Here is a 15,015-nt window from a genome sequence, read left to right on the forward strand (position 1 = left end):
GATCTTTATTTTAGAGGAAAATATAGAGATATATATTGGAGATGATCTTTAACTTTTTTTAACAAAATTGGTCTTACCTTTAAAACAAAATAGTTTAATAAATATTTTTTTGAGGGGGGGGGGGGACGATTTTGAACAAAGGATTATATTTAACTAGGGTCGGCCCGCCCTGTGGGCGGGATGTAAATTAAAATTTAATTGAAACGGTTATAGTGTATATAATATATATTTTTATTATGTAAAATTATATATATCAGTTAGATTTTTACATGTTATTGTAACAGCAGACGAATAAGTCATGCTTTATGGGACATTTTTTATTTTATAGGTGGATTTATATCTTATATTTGTAATGATTTGATCGATCATTAGCATTATTAGCGTTTTCATGTTCAAAACCTGAGGTTTATGTGGTTGGTTAACATTTATTTAGGTAATTGTTAGTATGTAAATAAAAAAAAGTGTAAGGAAAAAGATATAAAATTTGGTTTTAAAAAATTAACAATTTGTACGAACAATAAATTAAATTATTTTTTTTATTTTACCAAAAACTAATTTCATAAATATATAATTGTAATAAATTGTTTAAAAAAATAATTCTAGAAATTTATAAAATTACATAGTTATAAATTATTTATTTTTGGAGCTTTTACAGGACTTAACTAAAAATGATTTGCGGTGGACAGAAAATTCTGAAATAGATCGACTAAAAATTATAATTTAGTATAGTGTATTGTCCGATTTAATGATTAAACAAAAACTGGGTTTTAAAATGTTTTGTTTCAAAAGAACTTGCTCAGTGTCAAATAAAATCATTTACTCACCCTTGGACCAAATGGTTTTTCATTATCAGCATATGTATAGATTTAAGATGTCTCAGTGTTTTTGAAATTTAGGCCAAAAACAAAATTTCTCGGTATTGCACATGATAATTTACAATATGTAACATATTGTCACAATGCTATCACATAAGGACGAACCAGCTCTTAATCTTGGTCCAGCTCTAAGTAGTGTGGAACACTTACCACCTATTCTCAGGAAGATAAGAGCTCAAGGACCTATTTTAATCTTTGGAAACTGAGTAATAATGTACTTCGCAACCAGCAGTACATCACCCATGAAGCTTTGTTTAAAAAGATAGATCAAGACATCCACAACATCATCTCGTCACTATCCACATGAAGAATTTTAGGAACATTCTGGACCTTTGGCTTCGATAAGGAAAATAGATGCTTTATCTTTGCCAGAAGCTTATAAGCTGTCTTCAGGAAATAGTTTATAAGTCAAACCTTCTTTCTTAAATGACTAAAACAGTTTCAGAAAATAATAAGAACGAACGTTTACCAACGTCTTGTGCTGTATTACTTTTAAATTTTGAAGGTATTACTTTCATTTAGTTATTTACTCAGACAACCGAATCTTTTTTTTCAGAAAACCCCATCTGAATGATGTAATTCCATTACGGCGAACTACTTTCAACTGTCACCAAAAAGAAAAGAAAAAGTATGAGAAATGATTAGTACATTTTCAAAATCATAGTTTACAAATATGTTTACCCAGTGTGATGTTTTAGATATAGGATCAAGCAGCATGAAAGAATTACATATACATAGAAAACTTTAAACAAAAATCGTTAACATTGAAAATGAAACTTGTGATTGTGCGGTCACATGCACGTCGGATCGCCCGGATAATGGCTTTGACAGCTTCGTCTTGGCCAATAACTTGTGAGGAGGCTCTGCTCAATATTGGGAAAGACAGCTCAATTTATCAGACAATACTTTTTCTGCCAGTATTACTGTCTAGGTGGTGATCATGCGTTTGACGTTGGATTCAGTGACATCAGGTCTCCTTCCCCAGATTTAGTCTCAGCTTTGCTCACTTCTTTGCCTTTGGATGAAATAGCAGCTATCCCATGCCTAAGTTCTAATCTGGTCATAGTGAGATTCATCTTGTTGGAGAAGAACTCATGGAATAGTAAACACTTATCTTGGGTTTATAGACAGTAAGAGAAACTCAAAGACAACACCTTCCCAGAGTCTTGGCCTCCCAAAGCTTCATTCTTCTCCTTAGTCGTATGTCTGAGTTGCTTTTCAAGCTGTCTAGCTTCCTCAGGGATCAAAACAAACTAAACTTCCTCTCTAAATTAACCCAAATAGAAAGAAAAATACATTTTCTGATAAGAACAGAGGAAAACATAAAACGAAAGAAACATAGAAAACATAGAACATTAAGATATACGTCGAAATAACAATAAAAGATAGGAATAAACTCACATTATAGTTTCTGTTGGCATCTTACATGTGAGAGCTCTATATTCTTCATCTTTCGTGACAGTAAAACTTTACGAACTACCACTCTCATAATAATACTCGATACTTCTCCTTTAAGCTGCATAATAAAAATAGACATATGCCCATTATATATCTTCACTGTTTAATTCATAACACAACATTTTTCTGAGATTAATTTAAATTGAAAGGAAGCGACTCTAGTTTAAAACCATATACATCAATGTCGTGATCAATACCATGATAGATTCCCGTCAAACCCTTATAAGAAGAATATTCATATTTGAATCTATGTTTATTTATCTGCAGTGTTTTAATTATTACAAAAACCTAAGTTAATGGGCCTTGACCACAAAACACATATTAGTTAAATCTATGGATTGGCAACAGCTCCAGAACACCATGAACTCTAATCTTAAAGTTATATATAAATGATAAATCCTGAAGGGAAAGGGAGGCGTTTGTTTTTCAACATCAAAAGAGGTACCTGATCGTCAAGAAGAATCATTTCGACCTCCATAAGCTCTCCGCTTCTATTCACATTCTTGGCATCCCAAAATCTGAGCAGACAGCGGTGGTGCTACAGCGACCATTGAATTCATCAAGGAGGAGAGATAAGCTAGCCACTCTACTAAAAAAAGTTTTTACTGTTGTGAGAAAAATCAAAACAATTGTGTTTACTGGATTAAGGCAATAAGGCATATCTTTTTACACATGGAGATTCACCGACTGGAAGGAAGGGTAGATACATGGAATGAGGGATCGTGGTAAAAGTGGGATTAAGCACTTAAGATGATCACTAATGACGACGATTGATTGCATCATGTAACGCTTCGAATTTCTCTTCTCAGGCGTAATCCAATCTAAAGAAGACGAACAGATTATGCCACGGAGATCAGCCGTAAAGCTCGTCTCCCATTACTTTCAACAAAGTACATGCTCGGTCTGCAAAAGATGAAGATGGCCGTGTCGGCATGTCGAAGAAGAGGAGAGACGAACTCCCGTCATTAGGATTAGGTTACAGACGAACTCTGTTTATTTGGGCCGCATTGGTCAAAGCCCAACAGCTCACATGATTAATGAAGTGCTGCGTTTAGACGGATGGGACACGTGTCACAATGCCATGATTCGAATTAATGACGTGTTATCCTAGGTGGAGGGTCCTGGAGAGAAGGAACTCTACTTTATATAAATAGATATTTTATATTGTTGCCAATACTCAAACTATGAGTATTTCGATTTCTTCGATTCCATATTGACAAATAGCATATAATCAATGAATGATAATTAAGGCCCATATCTATACTAAGTACAATTTGAAATTAACCCTAACTTTTTCATAATATTTACAGTACTATGCCACTGTCTTAAATACCATTTTTTAAAAACATTGCGAAAATTGATTTTGACAGACTTAAACGTGTTATTAAAGTCAATGAAATCCATAACAGCTCCTATATTTAAGCAATTAACACTAACTAATATTACGTTATCAATCTTTACTTAACACATCCTATTTCTAAGCTATTATATTTCCAAATACGATATCAGTTTTTATTAACTCCAATCTATACTATTAAAAGAGAATCATTCTAAAAAAATTTTACTTATGAAAGGTCATTGCACCTTTATTAGTGGTATAATAGTAATTTACTCAATGGTGTTACATATAATTCTAATAAACTGATTCCATGTTACCGAATAAAATAGAATGTGCAGGGCCCACCACTCATAACTAATATACGATGGTGTTTGATGTTAATATTACATCTTCTTTTTTTCTATTGTTACCAAATGCGATTACATATAATATTACGTTTGATAAACGTACGTATAGTATCATTATTTTTTTTTGAAGAAAAAATGTACGTATAGTATCTATAACTTACAATATATACTACTAATGCTATATCAACATCAATACTATTAAAAATAAAAGGTTTTGTATCATGTTCTTAGATTATTGTTGGGTTGCAATATCAAATTAGAAAAATGTGTCAAACTAATTTTAAAGGTCAACAATTTAACACTATAACTTTTTATTAAATACACACAAATATAACGAGAGAAAGAGAATAAACTTTAGTATTCGGACCATGTATGGACTGATTCTTTAAGATCCTAACCATTTAGACCAACTAGGTATTTGAAAATTTCAGTTCGGATTTAAGTTGATTTTTGGGATCCAGATCGGTGCTGATATATAATTCAAATAACTATAATTTTTGGATGCATGACGATTCTAGGTCAGTTTGGATATTTAGGATCAAAAACTTAAATTACTCGATAAAAAAAAATACATGAAACATATTTTTTTTGAAAACTTAAATATCCGAAAATATTCAAATACCTAAATGACTCAAAAAGTTTACGCGAAGTATGGACAAAATAACTGAAAATATCCAAAATTTTATTCTAATACCTGAAATATATAAGTAAAATTTTGATAGCATCAATTTTTAACTTAAAATATCCATAATACTGAAAATATATCTTAAATACCCAAAATACCTATTATACAAAAATGGATACTTTGGTAATCAATCGGGTCTGAGATAGGATTTGGACAGAACCAAAATCTGCGGGTCCAAAAATATACTCAATAGGTATTTTGTCTTGGGGCTTTGACCCAAACTGAATATGTATTTCCGGTTTCGGATTGGTTTAGGTTCGATTTTATGGGTTCGGATAAAATGCATATAACTAATAGAAAATTACATAAAAATACATAAAAACTTTAAACAAACTAATTAAGTTTAAATAATTTTTTTTCAATATAATATGATTTTCTAACATAATAATGTACAATAATCTCAAATACTAACATTAAGTATATTTTTATTTATAGTCAAATAAACCTGCGCTTTCAAAGCACGGATCAAAATCTAGTATCCTTTAAAACCAATATATTCCACATATCCATTTATAATGAACAAGCTGTATATGGAATTATCAGTTATACGAATATTCCTTCTATTACGCCACAACCCCAACGTAAATCTTTTTAATGTTACAAATCTGAAGTTCTAATCGAACTAACTAAATAAGTTTTTGGTTATAAATGTGTAAAACTATATACTAAAAATTTCATCTAATCCCTATTTATCTGTCTTATCAAGAACTAAAAATGTTGCTACTGAAAAATAATGAAATATTATAAAAATAATAATATATAAACAAACATATGATTTGTTTTAGTTAATTCACCTTTATTTTTAGATATCTATGTTTCATTGCTAACCCAACATGATATATATATATATATATATAAATGTATATATTATATCAAAAATTGATTTAAAATATGCATATATTCAAAAATTATTTTTACTAAAATATTTTCCAATAACCATTATTAAAAAAGTATTTTCAATATATATAAGAAAAATACAACAAAAAAGTTAATTTCATATACCAACTTAAATTATGATTTTTATATTTCACATTAAACTTTAAGAATATAATATATGATTATTTATAATATGGTACATATAAAATACTATTAATTATATGATTATTTATATGATAGATCAATACAATTAGTTATATGATGACATATATATGATACAAATAGTGATTAGGGCTGGGCGTTCAGGTATTCATTCCGGTTAGTTTCAGATCTGTTTAGATTTCGAATTTCCGGGGTAAAAGATTTCAGCCTCATTTATATATTTCAAAATTTCAGTTCAAATTATGACTAGGGTTGGGCGTTGAGGTATCCATTCGGGTTCGTTTCACATCTGTTTGGGGTTTGAGTTTTCGGGATCAAAGATTTCAGCCCCATTCAGATATTTCTAAATTTTAGTTCGAATTATATTCAGATCTTTGCGGGTTCAGTTCGGGTTCGGATAACTAGTTTAAATTATTTTTTAAAATTCATTATATATTTTGAATTTTTTAAAATCTATAAACAAAATAATATATTGGATATAAATCTGAATAACATATAAATTGGTTTGGTTTAAATTTTGGATTAAAATTCAATAATTATTTTAAATATTTTTGGTGTTTTGAGTGTACTTCCACTATGTTAGATATTTATATTTGATTATTTTTATATATTTTCAATTATTTAAACCAGCCTAAAAGTATCATATATATTCTGGATATTTTTATATACATTAAAACTAAAAATAATTAATATATATAAGTATATAAATCTTTTTCGGATACATTTTGATATCCAAAATACTTGAGTTCGAATTGGTTATGGTTTCGGTTGTCTAAATATCAAAATTTTGAATAATTTGGATATTTAATCAATTTCAGTTCGGGTTTGGTATTACTCTTTCGGATCGCGATCGGTTCAACTCGGTTCTTCAGATTTAAATTTTTATCCAACTTTGATATTGACATGAAAAATAAATAGCAATATCTTTTTAAAATATTCGTGCGGGTTAAAATCTAGTTATTAAAATAAAACAACAGACGGTTTAAATCTGACAAGATAAATCGGCTGAGAGGCTGGTTAGCCAAACCGAATCCTTTTCTACCGACACATCATCGTCGTTCCTCTGCCATTTCCATTGTGCATGAGTCGCATTCACCACCACCAATTGACCATGCCCGAAACTTGCTTCTCTAAACAATGATATTGCTGGAGTTGGATCTCGGTAGCTGTATATATATGAGTTATAAACTCATCAAAATCATATAATGTCACTAATGCATAACAGCTTTTTTTTTTAACACAAGCATTTTAGAAAGTTCTTACTTTTTAGCAAGGCCTTCTTTATTTCCTCCATCTCCAATGTTAATATAAACCGGACCACATTTGTCGAATTTATCTTGGTACACCCGGTTCTGTCAACAACAAGAGTTAGCTATACAAATCCCACATAAACAATTAAGAAACCCTTTATACTTACAAAGCGCTCGTATGCATGGACGTGACCGGAGAAAACCAAATCAACACGAGCATTATAAAGAAGAGTTTCCATTGATTGTTTCATATCCACACTCTCTTTCTCTCCTTGGTGGGCTTCGTTTGTGTTGTACCACGGTGCGTGTATCACAGCCATCAACCACGGTGTGGTCTTACGATCGATGCTTTTGAGATCTTTTTCTAACCATTGGTACTGATCCGAGCCAGGCTCGAAATCCGTGTATGACCCCAACATTATAACGTGGACTCCGACAACGTTGAAGGAATAGTACAAGTTCGAGGTCGAGCCACTCTCTTCAAATGGCATCCGCCACCTGCGACAAGTATATACAAATATCAACAAACCTCTTTGTTACAATAATCAACAAATTTTTAAAATTTTATAACCGTATAAACTACTTTTACAAATCTTCATATCGAAATAACTAAATTTAAGACCGCATGCAATTCTATCTTTTAATATATGGATGAACAAATAAACTTCCAGATAACGATTACGAAAATATTTAGCAAAAAGTTTATCACTTTTTATTCATTTTCCGTCCATCATGAAAACTATAAAGTAAATTGGATGGTTGGATTGAAAGAGTTAAAAAAGTACCTATTGTTATAGGCAGTGAAACTTTGACGATGGAGGACAGGAATAAGTTCGACTTCGTGGTTGCCTTGAGTGACCATCCATGGTCTTTTGCTCGCAAGTGGTTGCACCATGCGACCGAAAGTATCCCACACGGGTTGCAAAAGGTCAGCGTACGACAAATCTCCAGGCAAGATAAATACATCATGTTCCCATTTCGATACATGGTCCAATGTTGATTTACTCCATTCAGTTGTACCAAGGTCACCTTTGTTTTTCATCGGTTTTCAAAATCATTAACAAAATAACAATCAAGCTACAAACTAAAGTCACATATTCAAGATATCACTAGACTGTATGTGTTTTATATAAGATTATTGTTTAGTCAGCGTATAAGGCACTAAGCCAATTATTCTTTAAAAAAAGTTAGTTATGACTGCTTTTTTTCTTTTTTCTTTTGTTAGTTATGACTGCTTTGCTGGACGCATAAACCTATTTTTAGAACACTGGTACCATATATGTTAGTATATTAAGTATAATTTATAAAATGAAAATCTAAAGAGCTATATGAGTGAACGAGTACAAAATGGAAAGTGTAGTACCAGCCACAGCGAATTTGACGGGAAATTGAGAAGGAGGGGTCTTGAAGTTGAACTCTTGGGTTGAAGATTGACCTCCACATTTGTAATAATAAACTGTATTGGGTTTTAATGGGCCTACAATCACATCGTTAATTAGGCCCGATCGATAAATCAACAGGTACTGGTACGAGGAGGATGTTCCATTAGCCGAGCCTTCGTATTTTCCAGAGGTTGTGCCGTACACAACAGTCGGCATGGCTGAGTGTTTCGTTATCCATGATATTCTCATTTTGTCCGGCCCAACCAGAGATATATGCACCTTGCAATTTATGAATGCAATTTATGATTTTACGTTTAAGAATCAGCATAATAAATTCAATACTTAGAAGAATAAGAAAATTACGCAGAAGTTAAATAAATTATTAAAAATAACAAAAATCGAGAAGTACAACTACAAACTACAAAGCGTACAAGCAAAACCTATGAGGGACGACTGTCTAACGGACAAAAGACATAAAGTGGGCAAATTTGGTCTGTGTCTTCCTCGGACACATGGTTTCATGAAAATACATCACATGCCCGTGATGGGCACTCACGTGCCCTTTGGTTACTATACTACCATTTGCATTTAAGCTGTTTGTTGACGACTGTGGAGATACATTTTTTATGAGAAACTTATTTATTATTCTCATATTATACGTTCTGTTTTAGGATTCCAGCAAGAATCTAGCGACTAGAGGGTATGTTTCCTTGGCACAGTTAATAGATATAGGTACTAATGTAAGGTATTTTATCAAGAAAAAGCATTTGGTTTGTAGTTTGAATATATCAACAAATGTCTCAATTCATAGTTTCGTAATTAATAAATGTACAAAGTACAGTGTCGGTTCCAACAACATATGTATGAACAGTATATGTATCTTCGCAATAATCGACCCTAATTATGTCAATGCATCGGTTGCACATACTCCATACTGGTAAGAACTAAACGGATCTGAAACTAACACGGATCTAATGTGTGAGAGACAGAATCGAGATTTGTTAGTCAAAATTTCTACTTGTAACGATTTACATGAACGAAACAAAATACATAAATTAAATATAGAGCTTAGTATAAATTACCTGTTCCGGGGACAGAGGATCGTTGCTGGAGGGATGCATCACTATATTTTTCCGAGTGGCCGGCCGATCATACGACGAAACATTTGGGAGTAAAACAACAAGCATTATAGCCACTAAATTCCAAACCTTCACCATTCTGGATTCTGGCGACGGAGAAAGAAAGGAATAGAGAGAGCGATAGAGAGATAATTTCGGTTTGACAGGAACAAGGATATGAGGGACATGAGGCTTTATAGAAATCTCTTACTTACTGTTTTGAATTTTCTTTAATGGGGAGATGTATTTGACCAAAAAAAAGAGAGAACGAAAATTAGTCATGGATTTGTAAAACGTATATGCATTAATTAATTAGATGCCCCCCTCCCAATTCTAATCATCTAATTGAAAAATGTCTTTAAAAGGTAAAAAAAAATTGGGCGTGTGTTTTTTCAAAACAAAATAAATGTCACGATTGTTTTATAAAGTTACATACAGTAAAACCTCTATAAACTAATAAAGTTGGGACTACATCAAAACTATAATTTTTATTAATTTATAGATATTATTAATTTATCGATATACTAATTGAACTAAAAACTCAATTTGAGACTATAAAATTATATTAATTTATAGAGATATTTAGTGTATATTAATTTATCGATTATTAATTTAAAGAGGTTATATTGTATTAGTATAGTTTATCAGACAACCCATACAATTTTAACTTAAAATTTTGCTACTTACGTGCAAATGATTAAATAAATACATTTTTGGAACAAATTATATATATACACCACATATACATATACCTATTTTCCTATATATTAAATTTGAAGTTATCTAAAGATTAATTTTTCCTATTCTGTCGATCACTATTAAGCTATAAAATCTTAAGAAATTGTTATAAACTAAAATCTTAAGAATTTTCCTATTATGTTTAATAATTATAAACTATATATTCTTCTATATATTAAATAAAAAGTCAATTAAATGATGTTTATTTTGTGCCAATCACTCGTGAAAGAAATTGTTATAATTTAATTTGTCAATAATTTTAAATTTTTTATTTATTTTAGTTAGATTAAATAGTACATATAAGTTTAGAATTAACATCACTTGTTAAATAAATATTTATTAACTATAAAATATAATGATAAAATATTTATTTTAAATGCATCTAAATAAAAATTAAATCCAGAAGAAAATAATATCTTTTTCCAAATAATCTAATTTATATTAAAATAATGATTTATTGTTTAATTACAGATAGAGTATTAATGTTTTATCAATTATTTTATATTTATAAATTATATAATATAATTAAGAAATTATTTATATAGAGATGAAAATAATAATCTATATTTTACATAAAAATTTATTCATATATAAGTATATGATAACTATTAATGTATTATATAGTTCATACATGTTTTACATAATTCATAAGGATATTAAAATATTTATAATATTAAATATCATGGATTACAAAATCATTTCAAGATTTTAAAATTATTTATAAGAACTTATAAATTTGTAGGAGAAATATATAAAATTTGGATAACAATAAGAAATATGCAATAGAATTTTTTTATGTATTTAATTAAAAATAAAGTTATTCATATAATTACATATCAATATAATTGTGTGATTATTGCAATGCACACCCAGTAATATATAGGTTAGTTGATCAGTATATAAGTTTTGAAGATTGGATAGATTATATTCAACGGAACCTGCGAAAACTTTGCGATTATAAAGTGTTTTGTGTTTAAGTAAAAAGACAATAGTATAGTAGGATTCTAAAATATTTTTTTTGTTGAATGATTATATTGTTTGGCAAAAAAAAAATGACTGTAAGAGAAATAAAAAGAGATCAAAGAAGACAAATACAAAAAAAACAAATACGAAGAAGATATAATAGATGTCGGAGAAATTAAGTCTGAGTGAAGAAAAGATAAACACCTCTAAAATATGATAATTGCATATGTAATTTCACCGCATTTGTTATTAATAAATACTTATCAGTTATTTTGTGTCAATCTTATGAAAACTTTGTAATTGAGAAATGATTTGCATAATTTGATGAGGTAATAGATAAGATAATGTCATGATTATAAAATGCTTCAGAATAGACTTGTTGGTTCACTGTTCGTATGTTTGTTAATCATCTGATCATAATTATGTAAAATATTTATCGATTTAAACTAATATTATTGAATTATCGTTAAATTTCATATTTATAAAAATACAATACTTACAATATATTTTCAAACTATTTTGAATTGAAATCACATTCTTGAATTTCTAGATATTATTCAAAATTTATAGCATTGTATGCATATTTTCATACAATATTTATATGGATGGCAAATTCGCAGACACCAACCCAGTTACCAATTATTTATATTAAAATAAATTAAATCTAAATATCTTAGTTCTGGCACCAGTTATATAAGTAAAATAATATATGATTATTTATTTGGAAAAAGAAAACATGTTGGAGAGACAAGATTGTTACTGAATCAAAATTTTACTGAATATTACTATAAGAGGAATACAATATGGATCAAAACAATTCTCTTGACAGTCAAGGTTTCCTTTAAATAATAAATCACAACTATGTGTAACTGAAATTTTTATATGTATATATATAATAATCCATCACGCTTATAAATCAGGGAAACTTATAAAGTGTCAGTTTAATCTATTCTATGATTTAGAATAATGCTACACAAATATTTTATAAATCTTTTAGTTTGAATAATAAAATATTGAACTTCTTATTTGGAAATTATTAACATTTAGTTTTTGAAAACCCCCAGATTTTATGCTAATAATTATCTATTATAGTTAGTTTTACTTTATATTATATATAAACTTAATAATTATCTTATTATAGTTAGTTTTATTTTATATATTATATATAAAGTTAATATTGCAAGAAAATAACTGTTCATTACTTAGTTTTACAAGTTTTAGTTGTTGTTTCTTTCAAAAGCAAATACACTTTTTAATATGGGAATTTTGGATTTTGTCAGTAAAGTTGAGTGTGATCCAGTTCTTACATTCTCTCCACCGAAAATTTTATATTTCACAATACTAATCACATGTTATTAGTTCATATTAAAATTTTAATTGTGCCAAAAATAACTAAAATGTGTGAGAAAGAAAATCACATATATCTTGTTTTTTCAAATACAAGCCCAACATATATTGGAATATTGATGAATCATACCTGAACAAGGTCCAAGAAATATATGTCCAAAAATTAACAAGGTAGAGATAATCGTATAGTGACTATAGTCGAGGGATCAGGAACCTCATCCAGTCGGTTAGAACTTGAGATTAATACTTTTCATACTTTCTGGAAAGAGACTCCCAATACAGTGGTCACTTTACGTATTGCATGAGGTCTGTGGAAGCTACAAGTTCGATTCCAAATTGTTACATCTACTGCAAGAAAAGAAAAACATCAAATGATCGAAATGACGAATTTGTATTTAGGTAATCTTTACAAGAGCCAAACTTGTAATAGCATGATAACGTTCAGATTCTTAGCAAAAAAAAAGAAGAAGATAATATTCAGATATCGATCGGGATTAATTATTCACACTTCACAATCACAAGCATATCCTAAAGGAATGAAAAAATACATTAAAGAATCAACCTAGATTAAAAAGGAGTCAATATAAGAATTACCTTCAACAAAAAAAAAATCCCTTCAACGATGTAAGTGATAGATAATAAGGAAACTCCTTATATTAGAAATATAGTATATTACAAATTTATACTCGAACGTTGTAATCTCCCCGTATATTCCTAATATAAGGAGTTTCCTTATTATCTATCAGTTAGGATCTCCACACTTCTCACGTATCGTCGTCAGCAACGTCTCTCGTTCTTTCACCTCATATATCTCATCGCATGCTGGCTCTCGATCAGGATACCCAGCGATCATCATTGATGGCTGCTGCTCCTGCACAATGATCTATGTGTCCTTCCTCTGCCACGTGACGGTAGTTCACCAGAAGTATCATGGCTGCAATCACTGTGCAGTATCAAGAGATCTTCTCTACTACTACCATGGAAGCAGAATGGCAATATATAGTTCTTAGGTTATATACTAAATTTGATTATAACATGTTTATAATTGGTATTTTTGGTGATTATACGAAAAGGTTTCGTGGATATATATTTAAAGACGTGTATGGATAAAAAAGAAGAAGATGTGTATGGATTAAGATAATCGATGATGATGGTGTCGGTGTTGGAGTTGGTGTGAATATTAGCGGGAGATGAGACGGTTGATGGTTTTCCATTCAATGAATTAATTAGCGAACTGTATTCAACCCATAATACATAAGAAACTCGACTACAAATTTAGATAAGTTGAAATCGTTATTAATCATAATTGATTTTCAACCTCTTTCTTAGATAGGCTTTTATCTAAGATAATCCACAAAATACGAAAACTATAAGTATATGTTTTATTCCACTGGATATAGGGGATAAAAGGTTTCTAAAAAACGTATATATGACATCATGTTTTCAAATCTATGTGCGAACTTTATATTATTTGATTTCACATAATGAAATGATATCACAAGCATATCATAAAGTTCATAGTATGAAAACACTCTTTTTGTCCAACTAAAAGATATGCTTTGTTGCCGATAACTGCGTGTTGTTATGTTCCTTGCTAGTAATCAGCTGGGTCGACACGGAACGAATATCTAGAATTTTAAGAATATCCGTTATCCGATACGTCCATACGAATAATCGATTTTTGATCCGTAATCTTTTGGATATTCGGTATTACGGATATTTGGAAAATTAGTATATTTTACCGGATATCTGATTCGATCCCTCGATCCGGTAAAAGTAATAAAAAATCTAAAAAGTATTAAATGATAAAGAATTTCTTTAATATAAAATAATAATATTAAATTACAAATTATTTAAAAACCACACTTTAAAAAAACTAGTGACCAAATAATTAATTTAGTGGGTAAAATAACTAAAAATCTATATAGAGATATAAATTTTATATAATTTTATATATACATGTATATACATATATACATTACGGATTATATTATAATGAATATTTGTGATTTGTTTCTTATTTGACAGATATTGAATTTTAGTATTTATTTCAATTCATAAAATTACAGATATTCAGATTTTTCGGATGGAACGAAACGAATAAAGGATCACATCAATTTCACCAATATTTTGACCACACCTATGATCAGCTGCTTAAAATCTGTGGTTAAAGATATTTAAATAAAATATATATAAAGATAAGGGAGAGAGAAGAGAGTACTCTTAAGGATAAAGGTAAAGGCTGGACTTCCATTTTGGCTCCGCTTCCACCCTGTCTTACTTCTCAAATCTTTTTCATTTTACGCACATTTTTTGTAGTTCTCCTATTACATTAAAATGATTATATAATTAGCATCAGTGTCAGTTAAAAAGAACGAGCCATGTTTGAAAAAGGAAAAATCGCATTTTAAACACTCGGAGTGTCACTTTCTATCACTTTAAACACTGAACTTTTTTGGCTAGCACTTTAAACCT

The 15,015-nt window shown here is 29.6% G+C and overlaps 1 protein-coding gene and 1 long non-coding RNA gene across 3 annotated transcripts; both read right to left on the minus strand.

The window, feature by feature from the left end:
- Nucleotides 1–1,505: 1,505 nt before the first annotated feature.
- On the minus strand, nucleotides 1,506–3,344 carry LOC108860720 (uncharacterized). 2 transcript variants are annotated; one of them, XR_008946309.1, is made up of 4 exons: nucleotides 2,779–3,344; nucleotides 2,277–2,391; nucleotides 2,030–2,141; nucleotides 1,506–1,931 (listed from the first exon to the last, which is right to left on the minus strand). It is a non-coding gene; the product is annotated as an uncharacterized LOC108860720 (long non-coding RNA). The 2 variants fall into 2 exon arrangements; XR_001950739.2 differs by having other exon boundaries at nucleotides 1,506–2,141; nucleotides 2,779–3,337.
- A 3,269-nt stretch (nucleotides 3,345–6,613) lies between these two features.
- Nucleotides 6,614–9,794, minus strand: LOC130512724 (probable purple acid phosphatase 20). The gene is made up of 6 exons (XM_057010992.1): nucleotides 9,457–9,794; nucleotides 8,356–8,653; nucleotides 7,778–8,021; nucleotides 7,160–7,490; nucleotides 7,006–7,094; nucleotides 6,614–6,908 (listed from the first exon to the last, which is right to left on the minus strand). Exons 1-6 carry the CDS (start codon nucleotides 9,589–9,591, stop codon nucleotides 6,725–6,727), a joined length of 1,281 nt encoding a protein of 426 aa, XP_056866972.1. The 5' UTR covers nucleotides 9,592–9,794; the 3' UTR covers nucleotides 6,614–6,724.
- Between the last annotated feature and the right edge of the window lie 5,221 nt (nucleotides 9,795–15,015).

This window comes from Raphanus sativus, chromosome 5 (assembly GCF_000801105.2).
Source record: "Raphanus sativus cultivar WK10039 chromosome 5, ASM80110v3, whole genome shotgun sequence".
NCBI classification, from domain to species: domain Eukaryota; kingdom Viridiplantae; phylum Streptophyta; class Magnoliopsida; order Brassicales; family Brassicaceae; genus Raphanus; species Raphanus sativus.